A 13,364-nucleotide genomic window follows, 5' to 3' on the forward strand; every position below is an offset into this window, starting at 1 on the left:
CCCACCTGATCCCAGTGCCACCCACACTGCTTTAAATGTGACTTAGATATTGGGTTTTACTATGTAAAGTGCTTTGAGTCAGGAGAGAAAAAGCGCTATATAAATATAATTCACCTCACTTCACACTTCACTGTATGCCAACTAAAAAAAAATATAGGTATCAACTCCCAACGGTCTTGAAGTGGGCATTGCGTAGAAACATGCTAGATGCTGTTTGAAATTCTTAAATGCTACAAAGTAATGATACTCTGACCCCAAGTCAATACCAACAGGCCAAAAATACATCAATACCACCTTTTTCCAGCATTCTAAGGCCGAGTATTGTACAACACTTTTTCCTCAGCGAGTCGGGTTAGTGTCGAAGAAGAAAACATTTAACCGATGTTTCCCATATACGTGCTTATTTGTGGAAGCCCGTTAGGAATGTGGATTTTGCGTCCCCCGGTTTGCCTCCACTCATAAACAAATGATTGATTGATTGATACTTTTATTAGTAGATTGCACAGTTCAGTACATATTCCGTACAATTGACCACTAAATGGTAACACCCGAATAAGTTTTTCAACTTGTTTAAGTCGGGGTCCACGTTAATCAATTCATGGTACAAATATATACTATCAACATAATACAGTCATCACACAAGTTAATCATCATAGCATGTACATTGAATTATTTACATTATCTACAATCCGGGGGTGGGATGAGGAGCTTTGGTTGATATCAGAACTTCAGTCATCAACAATTGCATCAACAGAGAAATGTGGACATTGAAACAGTGTTGGTGTGATAATGGAAGTGTGGCAGTTTGGAGTAACTGCAGGTGTGGCGTAAATCCGCTTCACAACACACCTCATACACGCCTGGTTTTTCTAGCACATAAGGCAGGCCTGGGCAATTATTTTGACTCAGGGTTGGGTGCAAATTTAGAGAAAAAAATGTGTCTAGGGACTGGTTTATCTATTTTAGGAAAATAATACAAAACCTCATAAAGTCTGACTGAATGCTAAAAATGTTATGACAGACCGCCTTAAAAACGGAATGGAATTTTATTTTTTTCTATGAATGATAAAACCTTGAATATTGAGAACACATGAACGTCACACCCCCTCTCGATCGACATATTTTACAATCAAGCCAAATGCAACAAACTCAGCGAAATATGAACGTGAAGGGTAAAAAAAACAAAAAACATCTACAATCTGATATATGTGATATATCACTAAGCTTTAGAACTTTCTAGTAAAAATCTCCTTCCACGTCTGTCTCTGAAACACACATTTCAGGCTGGCCGCTCCGGAAACACTTTGTGGAAACGCTCCCCACCCACACTGCTTGGTGCTTCGTCTGACCTGCTGTGACGTAGATCACCATAGTAACTAGTAGGGTTGTACGTTATACGGGTATTAGTATAGTACCACGATACTAATGAATCATATTTGGTGCCATACCGCCTCTGAAAAGTACCGGTCCGCCACACCCTAAGATTATTTGTTAAAATAAAGCCAATAATGCCATTTTTTTCTCGTCCCCTTTATGATAATGGAAGTGTGGCAGTGTGGAGTAACTGCAGGTGTGGCGTAACTCCGCTTCACAACACACCTCATACACGCCTGGTTTTCTAGCACATAAGGCAGGCCTGGGCAAATATTTTGACTCGGGGGGCCAAACTTAGAGGAAAAAATTTGTCCGGGGACTGGTTTATCTATTTTAGGAAAAACCTAACAATAAAGTCTGATTGAATGCTAAAAATTATATGACAGACCGCCTTAAAAACGGAATGGATTTTTTTTTTTCTATGAACGATAAAACCTTGAAATTGAGAACATATGAACGTCGCACCCCCTCTCAATCGACGTATTTTACAATCAAGCCAAATGCAACAAACTTAGCGAAATATGAACGTGAAGGGTAAAAAAAAAATCTGATATATGTGATACGTCACTAAGCTTTAGAACTTTCTTGTAAAAATCTCCTTCCACGTCTGTCCCTGACACCCACATTTCAAGCTATGGAAACACTCTGTGGAAACGCTCCCCACCCACACTGCTTGGTGCTTCGTCTGACCTGCTGTAACGTAGATTACCATAGTAACTAGTAGGGTTGTACGTTATACGGGTATTAGTATAGTACCACGATACTAATGAATCATATTTGGTGCCATACCGTCTCTGAAAAGTACCGGTCCGCCACACCCTAAGATTTTTTGTTAAAATAAAGCCAATAATGCCATTTTTTTCTCGTCCTCTTTATGATAATGGAAGTGTGGCAGTGTGGAGTAACTGCAGGTGTGGCGTAACTCCGCTTCACAACACACCTCAATACACGCCTGGTTTTCTAGCAATTATTTTGACTCGGGGGGCCAAACTTCGAGAAAAAAAATCTGTCTGGGAACTGGTTTATCTATTTTAGGAAAATAATACAAAACCTCACAATAAAGTCTGATTGAATGCTAAAAATGTTATGACAGACCGCCTTAACGGAATGGAATTTATATTTTTTTCTATGAACGATAAAGCCTTGAATATTGACAACCTATGAATGTCGCACCCCCTCTCAATCTACATATTTCAAGCCAAATGCAACAAAAATTCAACAAACTCAGCGAAATGTAAACGTGTAGGGTAAAAAAACAAAAGATCATCTCCAATCTGATATATGTGATACAACACTAAGCTTTAGAACTTTCTAGTAAAAATCTCCTACGTCCGTCCCTGACACCCATATTTCAGGCCGGCCGCTCTGGAAACACTCTTTGGAAATGCTCCCCACCCACACTGCTTGGTGCTTCGTCTGACTTGCTGTGACGTAGATCACCATAGTAACTAGTAGGGTTGTACGGTATACGGGTATTAGTATAGTACCACGATACTAATGTATCATATTTGGTACCATACCGCCTCTGAAAAGTACCGGTCCGATTTTTTGTTAAAATAAAGCTAATAATGCCATTTTTTTCTAGTCCCCTTTATTTAGAAAAGCATCAAAGTACCGAAAAGTATCAAAATAATATCAGGACAACACTAGTCACTAAAATATCATGCAAAAGCGCAGATTCCAACCATTGAAATATGTTGTATAGTTTAAGACTTACGGTCATTAGAAAACATCACTGCACATCATAATGGCAGCTACACTTTCCATCTTAAAGATCTAAAAGAAATATTTGGGAATGTCCAGCGGGCCAGAATGAAAAGCTTAACAGGGTGCATGTGGCCCCCGGTCCTTAATTTGCCCAAGTCTGACATAAGACATGGCAGAATTGATCTGTGATGCACTTTGGCGACTTTATTATATTTAGCGATACAGGTACATGTTAAAAGTGAAAAGGTGTATCCTGCGTCATGCATTTATTTGGTAATCAAAAACAAGCGATCACGAAAGTATTCGCAGCCCAACTGAGAGAACAGGTCCGCCACCACAAGCCTAGAGAGTGTCCATTACCACATTGTGCAGAAAACCAAACCTTCATTACTTCCATAAGTGCTGACAAAGAGAACTTGTTTGGCAACACTTTGAAGTTGAACACTACTGGTTTACTTATTTCACCAGGAAGGCAAAGTGTTTTGCTGAACGTAGCTCTTTTTTTTTTTTGAGGGCCGGTGGCACGTTGCAAAAATATAATAAGCCAAAACAGAAAAATAGAGCAAAGGTACTGAGAAAAGGCTTAAATGCTGATACTAATAATGACTAAAACAGTTCTCTTGAAATATATATTTGAGCCTTTTTATTCACCTATTTCATTACAAATGACGTCACACTACCACCATATTGAGAGATTGTGAATAACAATATTGTTTATTTGATATACTTGCAATCTCCATGCTACTGTTGTTGATTTTAGAATGTAAAATAGTATAGAATTGTTATTTTTTCACCATATCGTTTTTTTTTTTTTTATATATATACTGGGAGATTATAAGACACTACTGTTCTTTTTGTAATGTACTATAGTTAACTATTGTTATTTTTTTACCATATTCATTAGCAGATTGTTTGTTTTGATATTCTGGGTGATTATAAACCACTGCTGTTCTTTTTAGAATGTACTATAGTTAACTATTGTTATTTTTTTACCATATTCATTAGCAGATTATTGTCTGTTTGGGAGATTATAAACCACTGCTGTTCTTTTTGGAACGCATCATTAGAAGGTGAAGCTTAAAAAGTTTGAATATCATGTAAAAGTCCATTCATTTCAGCAATGCAACTTCAAATGTGAAACTAATGTCACATAAAGACTGTACCTACAAAGTGAGATACGTCAAGCTTTTATCATTTTGATACTCATGGTTTATCAATGTCAATCAATCAATGTGTATTTATATAGCCCTAAATCACAAGTGTCTCAAAGGGCTGCACAAACCATAACGACATCCATGGCTCAGCACCCACATAAGGGCAAGGAAAAACTCACAACCCAGTGGGACGTCGATGAGAATGACTATGAGAAACCTTGGAGAGGACCGCAAATGTGGGTAACTAGGGGAAACCGGTGCATAGGACGTTGAGTGGGTCTAACAAAGGGGTCGGCGACCCAAAATGTTAAAAGAGCCATATTGGACCAAAAATATATTTTTTAAAAATTGTCTGGAGTCGCAAAAAATGAAAAGCCATATATAAGTGTTATAATGAGGGCAACACATGACGTAAGTGTCTATATTAGCTATGTTAGCCTACTATCAAAATAACTGTGTCACAGGCTGACACAAATCTTCATTGACAGACATGTTGAAATATAATATTTGTTCTACCCATTTTTACAAAATTGGAAAACATTAGTAAAACAGAGGCTTCTTAGAGGATGAGATAATGTTTAGATATTACTGGCTTAGAATGGCCAAAGGTCCAAGTTAAAGAAAATGGCGGGCTGTCTTCTTTGAATGGATTTATGACAATATATGCAAGCTGGGTAATGTTTGCTGTGGTCTGGAACAACATGGCACACAAGCAACTATCAGAAATGCAACCAATACAGATAATATGTCACGAGAGATACAGATATTAATTAAATAGACAGAGGACATAGGAAATTAAATGAGCTCAAATATACATACAAGTGAGGCTTAATGATGCAATATGTATATAAGTATGAAAATTGTAATTTTCCTGAAGGAATAAATAAAGTACTATCTATCTAATCTAATCTAATGCTATCCTAAATACCATGTTAGCATTGATTCGCTTGAAGTCATGCATTCCACACAAGTCAATAACATCAACAAAGCTCACATTTGTTCATTCACACACAGCATAAATATTTTGGTGGACAAAATGAGACAAAGAAAGAGTGGCATAAAACAAGAACTCCGGTGAGTTCAAGGAATGCCAAAATTAGTAGGACAAAATGGCACTCGCCAAATACTCTCATCAGAAAAGCATGTTTACTATTAATAGTGGGATTGTCCTCGTATAGAAACCCTATTAAAACAAAAATATATTTTTCCCCATCTTTTTTTTATCTTTCATACATTTTTGAAAAGCTCCAGGGAGCCACTAAGGAGGCACTAAAGAGCCGCAGGTTGCAGACCCCTTGGTCTAACATAATATTGTGAAAGTCCAGTCCAAAGTGGCTTAAAGTTTTTGAAATCTTTAAATTTTCCGACATTTTCAATGTTTGTTTTTCCGAAGCTGTAAGTAATAATCATCAAAATTATATTAAAATAAGTCTTGAAATAACTGAGTTGCATGTTAGGAGCCTATGTCATAAATTACTTTCACCTTGTCAAGGTAATTGCACGATATTTTTGGAGTTTCACCTGTGCATTTTGGCAGCTCCGATGTGTGCAAAAAGATTTTAAATACACGACACTTTGAAGTGTTTTTTAATGGTGAAGTGCAGGGGTCGGGAACCTTTTCGGCTGAGAGAGCCATACAAGCCAAATATTTTCAAAAGTATTTCCGTGAAAGCCATATAATATATTTTTTAAAGACTGAATACAACCAAATGCGTGTATTTTTAAATAAGACCAACATTTTTAGAGTATAATAAGTCTCTTATTCTTTTTTAATAACATTGTTATTCTGAAGCTAAACAACAATAAATAAAAAACTTCTTACCATTAAAGCGACTTCTTGAACAGGTGCGGTAGAAACCGGATGGAAGGATTAAAATGCATGCGAATGTTTTATATTTTTAACGTTATTTTTGACACTGTGATTACCAGCGGAATTATTCATTACTTACCGTGTTAAGCAATGTCAGCTAAAATTTATCTGAGAGCCAGATGCAGTCATCAAAAGAGCCACAGGTTCCCTACCCCTGGTTTAGTGGATTTAAAAGTACCGTATTTTTCCGAGTATAAATCGCTCCAGAATATAAGTCGCATCTGTCGAAAATGAATAGGAAGGAAAAAAAAAACTATATAAGTCGCATTGTTTGGGGACATTTATTTGATAAAAATAAATAAGAATAGACATTTGAAAGACAATTTAAAATATATAAAAAATAGTGAACAACTGGCTGAATAAGTGTTTTTGATTGATTGTTGATTGAAACTTTCATTAGTAGATTGCACAGTTCAGTACATATTCCGTACAATTGACCACTAAATGGTAACACCCGAATACGTTTTTGAACTTGTTTAAGTCGGGGTCCACGTTAATCAATTCATGGTAAATGGAACTAAGTGGTAATTGGAAGTAATAAAATGGTAATGTATGTTATATGACGCATAAATAAGAGAAGGTGCCTGGTATGTTAATGTAACATATTATGGTAAGAGTCATTCAAATAACTATAACATTTAGAACATGCTATACGTTTACCAAATCTGTCGCTCCTAATTGCTAAATCCCATTAATCTTATACGTCTAGTCTCTTACGTGAATGAGCTAAATAATATTATTTGATATTTTACGGTAATGTGTCAATAATTTCACACATAAGTCGCTCCTGAGTATAAGTCGCACCCCCAGCCAAACTATGAAAAAAACTGAGATGTATAGTCTGAAAAATAGGGTACTTGGCTTTGTTGTTTATTTCAATGGTGGTATGGAGAATGTTATCTGTATTCCATCCATCCATTTTCTACTGTTTGTCTCCTTTGGTAGTGAGTGGTGAAATTAAGGGTATCCTGACAAGCCATGTGTGAGATGTACTGAGGTTCAGCTCCAGTGTGGTTCTTACCTGGGTGCCCATGTCCTTGGATGGGTAGTAGTCCATGTAGTCTTGTCCTGAGCACAAGTTGCTGGCATTAAGAATCCATAGGAGCACAGCTGGTATCCACATAGTGAGGAGGAGGTGGAGATGAGGATCTGCTGAGAGTTCCGAGCAGGAGAGGGCAGCTGAAGTGAAAGTAAGGGTAGAGGAAGAAGAAAAAGGAGGAGGAGGACGAGGTTGTCACAAGCTGAGACGGTCTCCTTCAGTCATGTCTAGCCGGGGACAAAGTTGCTCTTCCGGCGCAGGTTGCTTGAATCTGGGAAGCGAGTTGAATCCAGCATGGTGAAGAGAAGGTCTTCTGCGGGTCACGGCGCGGCTCCTCTGTCGGCGTGCGTCACCTCAGGTGGGACGTCAGCTGAGAGCGGCCGTCCCGTCGCCCTTCACACTTCTTTATCTTTATTTGTATTTTCTCCTCAGACGGCAGCAGCTGTGCTCTTCCCTCCCGTTTGTCTCCAGCTCACACCCGCCGTCTCTTCCTCAACAAATCTTCAAGGAAAAAAAGAAAAAAAAAAAAAAAAAACCTTAAAAAAAGGAAGACACAAGTCAGAATCGGAGCATCAGAGAGAGTTCCCCAAGAAGAAGTAATTCCAAATAACAAAAAAAATGTAGATGGCGGGTTGTCGTTTTGTTGTTGCAGGGTTTGAAAGTGTCATGTGGTGGAGGAGTGAGGAGAAGCTGCATGCAGACGTCTAGGAGGAGTGAAGGAGAAAGAATACCAGACTGGAAGGCTCAGAGCTGGTGGGTGGAGCCCGGTATCTGCGGGATGATTTATGCATGATAACTGGTTATACTGCCACTCGCTCGTTTCCTCTTTATTTTATTTTTTTTTATTTTTCCTAAAGAAATTGCATGTCTCCTTCAAGGATTTCCACTATTTTTACCCCACATTCCTCACATCTTAAAGCCGTTGAAATAGTACGCGCTCACCTCCGCCTCTAAGTGCCTTTTTATTGGACGTTAATACTTTTTTTTTTTTTGGCGGTTTCTGCTTTACATCATTCTGCCGCGCTTCTTCCTCACAGGAGAAATGAAGCGACCCCCCCGCCCCCCCCCCCAGACGGTGCTTTTAGTGCAAGGTCATGCTTTGCATACTTCCATGAGTGCCCCAAGGCTGGGGGCATGTGTGTCACAGGAGGAGGAGGAGGAAAGGTGGACGGCAGAAACCTGACTTTGAGTTATTGTCTTCCAACCCCCCTCCCCTCCACACACATGCACACACACATACTGGTTATTATTTGGAATGGGGACCATGTTTCTGATTATCACTTGTGGGGGCCACCCTTTCTGCAAGTTGTGGAGGCATTAAAAAAAATAGTTAAAAGCCTACTGAAATGAGATTTTCTTATTTAAACGGGGATAGCAGGTCCATTCTACGTGTCATACTTGATCATTTCGCGATATTGCCATATTTTTGCTGAAAGGATTTAGTAGAGAACATCGACGATAACGTTCGCAACTTTTGGTCGCTAATAAAAAAGCCTTGCCTGTACCGGAAGTAGCAGACGATGTGCGTGTGACGTCACGGGTTGTAGAGCTCCTCACATTGTTTATAATCATAGCCAGCAGACGCTAGAGCTATTCGGACCGAGAAAGCGACAATTTCCCCATTAATTTGAGCGAGGATCAAAGATTTGTGGATGAGGAAATTTAGAGTGAAGGACTAGATTAGATTAGATTAGATAGTACTTTATTTATTCCGTCAGGAGAGTTCCTTCAGGAAAATTAAAATTTTCAGCACAATCCCATTCAAGATCAGACAAACATTACAGGGAGACAGAACAGGATCGCTGACGGGTCTGCCAGCGTCCAGCGCCCTTACAAAAAAGATGAGATACAGGTAAACAAGGACTAGAAGAAAAGAGAAAAAAAAAGGCGATTGCAGTGGGAGCGATTCAGTTGTTATTAGAAACATTTACTAGGATAATTCTGGAAAATTCCTCATCTGCCTATTGTGTTGCTAGTGTTTTAGTGAGATTAAATAGTACCTGAAAGTCGGAGGGGTGTGGCCGCGGGTGTGTTGACCGCCAGAGTCTTTGAGGGAAGTCACGCAGCTGCAGCAGGACGGAAGCTCCGCTGATATCTCCGGTAAGAGCCGACTTATTACCACAATTTTCTCACATAAAACTGCCGGTTGACTTGTAGTCGGGATCCATGTTCGCTTGACCGCTCTGATCCATAGTAAAGCTTCACCTTCGGGAATTTTAAACAAGGAAACAAGCTTCCCACCTCCATCTTTCTACTTTGACTTCTCCATTATTAATTGAACAAATTGCAAAAGATTCAGCAACACAGATTTCCAGAATACTGTGTAATTATGCGTTTAAAGCAGACTACTTATAGCTTGGATCAGGCTGGAAAATAATGTCCGCTACAACCCGAGACGTCAAACGCACACGTCATCATACCGCGACGTTTTCAACACGACACTTTGCGGGAAATTTAAAATTGCAATTTAGTAAACTAAAAAGGCCGTATTGGCATGTGTTGCAATGTTAATATTTCATCATTGATATATAAACTATCAGACTGCGTGGTCGGTAGTAGTGGGTTTCAGTAGGCCTTTAAAGTAGCCACATACACCTCTTTAATCTCTGGATTAATTAAGTAATGTGCTGATCATTCTTACATGGGATCCTGGGGAAAAAAGGTTAATACGGTTCATGGGGACCACATTTAAATAATTTTGCATAATTCACACAGGTACGTAAAAAAGCAGCGAGTGCAGTACCACTTTCAGCCCGATGAGGGGCTGCTGTGCAAATGTCTCACACTCAAACTAACCAGTAAACATGTTTTATGGGCCAAAGCCTAAAAATCACTTAGATGCAATCCGAAGACGCCTATCATTTAAAAAGGTTTCCCTTTAGAGGACCTGTTTTTTTTGTCCCCATACCGTCGGAGGTCCCCTAAAGGTGACTGTGTAAACCAGGCCTGGGTAATTATTTTGACTCGGGGGGGCCACATTTAGGGAAAATAATGTGTCTGGGGGCCGGTATATCTATTTTTGGAACACTAATACAAAACCTCACAATAATGTCTGATTGAATACTAAAAACGTTATGACAGACCGCCTTAAAAACCAGTATGGAATTTTTCCATTTTTCTATGAACGATAAAACAGTGAACATTGACAACATATGAATGTCACACCCCCTTTCCATCGACATATTTTATGGGCCAAAGCTTAAAAATCACTTAGGCGTCTTCAGATTGGATCCGACTATCATTTAAAAAGGTTTCCCTTTATGGGACCTGTTTTTTTTTTTTGTCCCCATACCGTCGGAGGTCCCCTAAAGGTGACTGTGTAAACCAGGCCTGGGCAGTTATTTTGACTCCGGGGCCACATTTTGAGGGGAAAAAATGTGTCTGGGGGCTGGTATATCTATTTTTATGAACACTAATACAAAACCTCACAATGTCTGATTGAATGCTAAAAACGTTATGACAGACCGCCTTAAAAAACGGAATGGATTTTTTAAATTTTTCTATGAATGATAAAACACTGCATATTAACGTATGAATGTCACACCCCCTTTCGATCGACATATTTTACAATCAACTGAAACGCAACAGAAATGCAACAAACAGTGAAATATAAACGCGAAGAATACACAATAAACCCACCTACAATATGATGTATCAGATATTTGATGAATTTCCCCCAGGGATTAATAAAGTACTTTTTATTCTATTCTATATATCACTAAGCTTTAGAACTTTGTTGTGAAAAGCTCCTTCTGCGTCTGTGGAAACGCTTCCCACCCACACTGCTTGGTGCCTCGTCTGAGCTGCTGTGACGTAGATTAACATAGTAACTAATTAGATCAATCAATCAATGTTTATTTATATGGCCCTGAATCACTAGTGTCTCAAAGGGCTGCACAAACCACTACGACATCCTCGGTAGAGCCCACATAAGGGCAAGGAAAACTCACCCCCAGGGGACCGAAAGCAATGGATGTCGAGCGGGTCTAACATGATACTGTAAAAGTTCAATCCATAGTGGATCCAACATAACCGTGACAGTCCAGTCCAAAGTGGATCCAACACAGTAGCGAGAGTCCCGTCCACAGTGGAGCCAGCAGGAAACCATCCCAAGCGGAGGCGGATCAGCAGCGCATAGATGTCCCCAACCGATACACAGGCGAGCGGTCCATCCTGGGTCCTGACTCTGGACAACCAGTATTTCATCCATGGTCACCGGACCGGACCCCCTCCACAAGGGAGAGGGGGACAGAGGAGAAAAAGAAAAAAAAGGGCAGATCAACTGGTCTAAAAAAGGTGTTTACTTAAAGGCTAGAGTATACAAATGAGTTCTACTGAGGTAGGATCTCGAACTGTTACCGGGAGGGCATTCCAGAGTACTGGAGCACGAACGGGAAACGCTCTATAGCCCGCAGACTTTTTTTGGGCTCTGGCAATCACTAATAAGCCGTAGTCTTTTGAACGCAGATTTCTTGCCGGGACATATGGTACAATACAATGGGCAAAATAGGCTGGAGCTAGACCGTGTAGTATTTTATACGCAAGTAGTAAAACCTTAAAGTCACATCTTAAGTGCACAGGAAGCCAGTGCAGGTGAGCCAGTACAGGCGTAATATGATCAAACTTTCTTGTTCTTGTCAAAAGTCTAGCAGTCGCATTTTGTTCCAACTGTAATCTTTTAATGCTAGACATGGGGAGACCCGAAAATAATATGTTACAGTAATCGAGACAAGACCTAACAAACGCATGGATAATGATCTCAGGGTCTTTAGTGGACAAAATGGAGCAAATTTTAGCGATATTACGGAGATGAAAGAAGGCCGTTTTAGTAACGCTTTTAATGTGTGACTCAAAGGAGAGAGTTGGGTCGAAGGTAATACCCAGATTTTTTACCGAGTCGCCTTGTTTAATTGTTTTATTGTCAAATGTTAAAGTTGTATTATTAAATAGAGGTCGGTGTCTAGCAGGACCGATAATCAGCATTTACCTTAAGCGCAGATTACTGCACATCATAATGGCAGCTACACTTTTTATTTTAAAGATCTAAAAAAAAATATTTAGGAATGTCCGGCGGGCCAGATTGAAAAGCTCAGCGGGCCGCATGTGGCCCCCGGGCCTTAATTTGCCCAGGTCTGGTGTAAACAGAGCGATGTCCCCATTAAGTAAGCATTGCCAGAACACACACACACACACACATACACAACCTTCCAAGGTGAAGCAGGACGGCGGCATATATTATGGGGACGGACCAGACATGAAAAAGACAAGAGAGACATCCAAGCTGTGAGAAAGGGGAGTGTCTGGGAACTGCTTGGCTGGGGGGAGAAAAAAAAAAAAACATCCGCTTTTTTTTTTTTCCCCCCCCTTCGGCAGCCTTTTCAAGGATTAGAGATGCACATGCATGCACACGGTGGCAAGTGTCTGCATGCAGGTATGCTTCGTGTGTTGAAATCTGTGCAAGACAAATTCCACATTCCAGTCATTGCTGTCTCCGTCTTATCAACTGAGCTTTAGACATATAACAAGATATTATAGATCTGTTTTTACAACATGCCCGCCTTGGACAGAAAGTGGTTCAACTTTTGTCTTATTTTCTTACATACCTGCCTCCTATTGCTCCCCTGTGTGCGTTAATGTTGAACTCTAACTACGAACAGCCGCTTCCTCCGTTTTCTCCATTTTCAATGGTGGCTTTAGATCGATGACCCTTCCTCACCTCTTCCTCCCACCTGACATGACGTGGAGTTCAAGTCCTGCACAAGTCAAGCACAAGTAATCAAAAGCATGCAGCCCCACTCGTGAGCATTTTCTGGCCTTGGAGCACACACACTGCACACTTTAATATGTTTTCTATTAAGATTTGGACTATGCGCAAAAGATAAAGTGCACTATATGCTCTTATTTTGTTGTGCTTATGTTTTGTCTTGTTTTATTCTGATTAAATTCATGGTCAAAAAATTCAAAGCTAGATAGTTCATTGCACTTGGAAAATGTAAAAAAAAAAAAAAAAAAATGTAAATCATAACAGTAATACTGGCCCTGAATTACGTGGTTATCTGTTTGATACCAACATTTGTTTGTAGAAACCATTATCTTCCTCAATTACACAGCACACTAGTCTGTGGAGCAACAAAACTGCCATTAATTTTGACATATGGATGCCACCCGAACGCCTCCCTAGGGAGGTGTTTAGGGCACGTCCAACCGGTAGGAGGCTACA

The 13,364-nt window shown here is 39.8% G+C and overlaps 1 protein-coding gene across 2 annotated transcripts in view; it reads right to left on the reverse strand.

The window, feature by feature from the left end:
* Positions 1 to 13,364, reverse strand: part of LOC133544563 (vascular endothelial growth factor C-like) — a 43,331-nt gene that overhangs the window by 27,391 nt on the left and 2,576 nt on the right. The window contains exons 2-3 of one of the 2 annotated variants that reach the window (XM_061890043.1): positions 12,748 to 12,897; positions 7,127 to 7,645 (exon numbers count right to left, since the gene is read on the reverse strand). In XM_061890043.1, coding sequence (XP_061746027.1) covers positions 7,127 to 7,228 — 102 coding nt within the window. In that variant the 5' untranslated portion in view covers positions 7,229 to 7,645; positions 12,748 to 12,897. Of the gene's footprint in view, positions 1 to 7,126; positions 7,879 to 12,747; positions 12,898 to 13,364 lie in introns of those variants that run through there. The other variant, XM_061890044.1, reaches the window with a different exon arrangement.

This window comes from Nerophis ophidion, linkage group LG27 (genome assembly GCF_033978795.1).
Source record: "Nerophis ophidion isolate RoL-2023_Sa linkage group LG27, RoL_Noph_v1.0, whole genome shotgun sequence".
In the NCBI taxonomy this organism is placed as follows: domain Eukaryota; kingdom Metazoa; phylum Chordata; class Actinopteri; order Syngnathiformes; family Syngnathidae; genus Nerophis; species Nerophis ophidion.